This window comes from Anopheles nili, chromosome 2 (assembly GCF_943737925.1).
Source record: "Anopheles nili chromosome 2, idAnoNiliSN_F5_01, whole genome shotgun sequence".
Taxonomy (NCBI): Eukaryota; Metazoa; Arthropoda; class Insecta; order Diptera; family Culicidae; genus Anopheles; species Anopheles nili.
Window position 1 is genome coordinate 62,279,316 of NC_071291.1, and position 4,638 is coordinate 62,283,953.

General features: G+C 52.3%; 1 protein-coding gene across 1 annotated transcript; it reads left to right on the forward strand.

The window, feature by feature from the left end:
- The first annotated feature begins 3,203 nt into the window (after positions 1–3,203).
- LOC128727575 (histidine-rich glycoprotein-like) lies at positions 3,204–4,070 on the forward strand. Its single transcript, XM_053821506.1, has 2 exons — positions 3,204–3,209; positions 3,321–4,070. The coding sequence occupies exons 1-2, from the start codon at positions 3,204–3,206 to the stop codon at positions 4,068–4,070; spliced, it is 756 nt and encodes a 251-aa protein (XP_053677481.1).
- Positions 4,071–4,638: the final 568 nt, after the last annotated feature.

The window sequence follows — 4,638 nt, forward strand, 5'->3', positions numbered from 1 at the left end:
GTGCGCGACAGCGAAAAGCCGGCACAAGTTCGCCAGCGAAAAGCCGTCTGTGAGCCGTCTACCAGCGACTTCTTGATGCCAGGTGGCGTTGTGTACGTCTCTGTGTGTGTGTGTGAGGCAGCCTTTTCAAACAGAACCATCACCACCACCACACACCATCGGTCACCGATAAGCGGTTATTTATCTCGTCATTGTTGGGCGGGTGAAAACGATGAACTTCCCAGCTGCGTCCTTGCGGGTTGGTTGTTGGGTTGTTTAGCCCCATCGGAAAGGATAATGTGCACACACGCCGATTTCGATGCAAAACTCGTGCAAGGATGGAGATTATACACTCCAAACTCCAGCACCGGGGAAGCCTCTAGCCCCGCCGTTTTAGGGGGGATTGTAAAAATACGCAAATTTGCTGACTTTCACAGTAAACGTTGGACGGAGCAAATGGTGCATTTGCATTTCTGTTGACGATGCAATTGCTGCATGTACACACATTTATATTTCCAGCAATTAAACGCACCCGAATCGGTACGCAAACACTTTGCTTTAGATTAAACGACATCGGCCATAAGCGTAAATCGTGCGCTGGCCGTAATTTGTTTGTGCATTTGTGGTTATCCTTTACCCCCGCCCCGGATGCGCTTATTATTTGCATTTCAGATTTTATGCTGGTAAAGCTACTAGCAATAGACCGTTGGGCCGATACCGCCCGAAAGGAATAACATTACCGGTCCCAGCTGCCGGCCTTTTGGATGCATCTCCCTGCGGGGTGTGCCCCAGCCCCCTTCTCGACGTAAAAGTCACATTTTTCCGGCTGGCCAGACATGGCGAGTCATTCGATTTTCTTCTTCACTCCACCGCACGGTGCCGAACCCGGGGGCGGAACATGTCAACGGTAGCAAATATCAAAACCCATGAAACCTCATCATTTATTCATTCCAATTCCAATCCAATATCGGTGCGCCTCGTCCCGTGGGAGGGTGAGGATCGCCCTGGCCCTGGTCCGTGATTGGAAAATGGACCTGATACGTCTCTTAATTAACCAATATCCGCCAGTCGGGTGCACCTTCTCGGCGCTACGGTTCGACTCCGGAGCGCTTGGCAATGGTGGATGGCAAGAAAAATGGCGCCCGATGCGCAAAAGGTAAGCAAGGTTTTTCTTTTTTGAAGCCCAACCCGAACGGGGCGAAAAAGTAAAGAAGTGCTTCCTTTGAATGAAACATCACCGATCGAGTGGTGCTCGATTTTAAGCACACCACACTCTGCAGCATCCAGATACGGGCGGTATGGATAGTTTTTTGAATGAAGCAAAGGACACAAAAAAACGAGGAAAATGCCACGTAATCTTATCGCGTTTGCGTGGCAAGAAAACAGGATTTTCCCAATTTCCCAGCTACGTTTCCAAGCAACGAGAGCAAACCATTACCGATGAAAGCGAGTGAAAAAAAAAAACCCCGGGCACCAAAAGCAACCGGTGCCATGGTTGACGAGGGCTCACAGGTTGCTTTGACCGTGCGTGCGTGCGTGCGTGCGTGTGTACGCGTGATGCACCGCTGCGATTTGTTCTACATCTGTCAAATTTCGACCGCCCCGAGCGCTGATGAAGGTTACGCAACTGCAAAGAAAGTTGTCGCTTGCGCTGTCCAGCCCCGGCGGATAAGGGTTTTTGTTTTCCCTTCTGTTCGTTCGTCATTTTTCCCTCCCATTTTGGGGCCGTTTTCAGGTTCTCAGAATGCCGAAAGCTTGAGATGAAAGTGAAGCCTGTTGGGTGAAGCCATGGTAACCGCGTAACACGGCGCACGGATGCTGCTAGGCGCACGGCGCAATAATGAGAAACCAATCCACAACCGCCGGTGTAGCATTCACTTTGTTGTTTCACTGGGAGGTGTAGGCGCAGCCGCATGTAACGTGTATTTTTAAATGTATTAAAACATCCCGCTTTTATGCAAGTTGGGTAGGGTTTTCTCTCTTTGACACGGTCACACAACCACCGCAACGTAAGGTAATTGCCGTACAAAACGCAACTTCACCACGTAGGGAAGCAATCGCAGGAGGCTGCCCGTTCGCTCCAGCGCACGATTGACAGGTTTGACAGAGCAATGGGCATCAACTATTACTTCATCATCACAGGTTCCTTCACCGTGTGCGCGGCGGTCGGAAGCAGAGACATTAAGCAACGGTCCCAACTCGCGGGGAGTTTGATTAATGGAAGCAAAACGAAGCGCGGCCCGGCGGGTCGGAAAGGGATCCTTTCTCTTTCGCTCGGCACTGGCCGCGGAACAAACGAACAAAAAAAAAGCCTCCCCGAGATCAGACACCGAGTGGTGAGCGGCACACGGGCACAGCGAAAAATTGTCAGGCAGAATCTGCACAAAATCCCCGTGCTGCTCTGCACCCCCGAAAGTGCTCTCACTTTTCGGAAGTGGCACAGAGTAAAAGGGAGCACCAGCGTAAGTGCATTGTGCGGGACGAGCCAGTCGAGCGTGGCGCGATCGCCATCTAAGAGGAAGATGGAGGGCACAAAGTGTCCCCGGCGAGAGGGTTAAGTAATTCCCGCATCGGGCACGTGACATAACGTGCGTCCCCGAGCACCAGCACCGGCAGCAGTCCACTCTCACCGACAGGGTCTCCGCAATTTGGGCAGAGCAAATTAGATTAAAGATTTGGTGCGCCACAACAATGATGTACTTCCCTTTTTTTTCTCTCTTTTTCTCTCTCTCTCTCTCTCTCTCTCTCTCTTTCTTTTCCTATTCATTTCTAGTGTCTGCATTTCTCCTTCACCCCCCCGGGTGAAGGTTGGAGAGAGCTTAAAAGAGCGCGCGCGAAGAAGTTTAATCGGCGTGCAATCGCTTTTCAGCGTGCGCCCCTCCCGGACTTCGGGTGAGTTGGATAATCGCAAAAAGCCTCCCCTCCTGGTGGAAAAGCTCGAAACCACCCGAATTCGAACCGGCCGGTAACCAGGCGCGCACGTGTGTGTGTGTGTGTGTGTGTGCAGTGCCGATGCACCGCTCACCGGGTGGGAAAAATGGAGCACGTGGCCGGGGTGAAAGAAATTGGACACCTGTGCTTACCGCAACACTCGCACCGGTTGCAACTATAAAACGATCCATGCCACCGGGAGGAAGCATCAGTGATCTTTCGACAGCTCGTGCAAACGCAACGTTGAGATAAAACAAAACAAAAAGCCCACCCACGCTAGAAACCGCTCGCAAATGAAGGTAAGCGTACCCCGTCGTGGAGTTCGTTGTTCTAGTGCGCCCAAAGGCCCATTGTCTCTCACCTTTCGTGATCCTTTTGGTGGCATTTTTTTTTCTGTTTTTGCTCGAAAGGTTTTCGTCGTTGTCGCCATTAGCTTCGCCCTCGTGGCTGGTGAAAAGTCGAAAACCGTCGACAAACGCAGCCCGTGGCAGTATTACGGTGGATTTGGAGCCGGGTTGGCGCGATCGGATGACGTACACCACCATGGCCAGCAACAGTTCGGTGGGGGTGGTGGTAGCGGGTGGCACCAGGAGTACCACCCCCAACCGCAGCACCACTTCGAGGAGGGTTCGATAGCTGGTGGTAAAGCCGTGGTGCATCCCGTGCACGAGTGGCAACAGGTGGATCACCAGGCGAGCGAAGGACCTCAGGTGCATTATCAGAGCGAGCAGCACGTGGCACACCATTACGGTTCGTCCTTCCAGCAGCCCCGGGTGGAGCAATCGTACGACTGGCACCATCAGGCGCTGCATGACGAAGGACCGAAGGGGTGGCACCAGCAGGGTGGATCCTCCCACGAGTGGCATGATGAGGAGGTAAAGGACTCGGGAGCGGGCGAGTGGGCACCGATCGGTGGCCACAAGGAGCATACGGTGCAATCGCACGCCACGGAATCGTCGAAGGAACACCACGAGGAGTGGACACCGGTGGAGGGGAAGGGAGGGGAGCACCACCACGAGGAGCACCATCACACGAAGATCATTAAGGTGCCGTATCCGGTGCACATCGAGAAGCCGTACCCGGTGTACATCGAGAAGCCGTACATCGTGGAGAAACCCGTGCCACTGAAGCTGTACATCAAGAAGAAGCACCATCACTAGTCGGTGGGCGAGCCGAGTGGGCGTATTTTAGTATTTTGTAAGGTAGCGTTTTTTTTTGTTTGTTTTAAGAAGTCCGATCGGTTAGCGATAAGCGATACGGTGAATAAGAGTTCCGTCACACCAACACAGATTTGTTCCTTTATTCTTTTGGTGCCACTTTGGGGGTCTGTTCTCAAGAAAGGACACGGTTTTGCCAACCCGTTGGCAGAAAATTGGCATCGTTGTGTGACGCGTTTTCGTGGAGTTTCGAGGAGTTTTGGGAAATTTAGATTTCGATCGATACACACACACGCAGCAAGCATTATTGATTCCGGTTACACAGGAAAGGTCGGATTGAATCCTTTTTTTTTCGATCCCGAATCCCGTTGAAGCGGTGTTAGAAAATATTTCCCTTCTGGTAAACGTACACGCACCCCCACAGTGCGGCTATATTTTCTCACACCTACCGGTCGATACGTCTTCCACCGAAGGACAGAAATACCGTCCGTTCAATCGTCCTTCGTTATTCGTCCTGGTAGGCGAAAAAGAAAGAAAATCGCCTGCCCCCGGAATCACGGTTCACCGGACG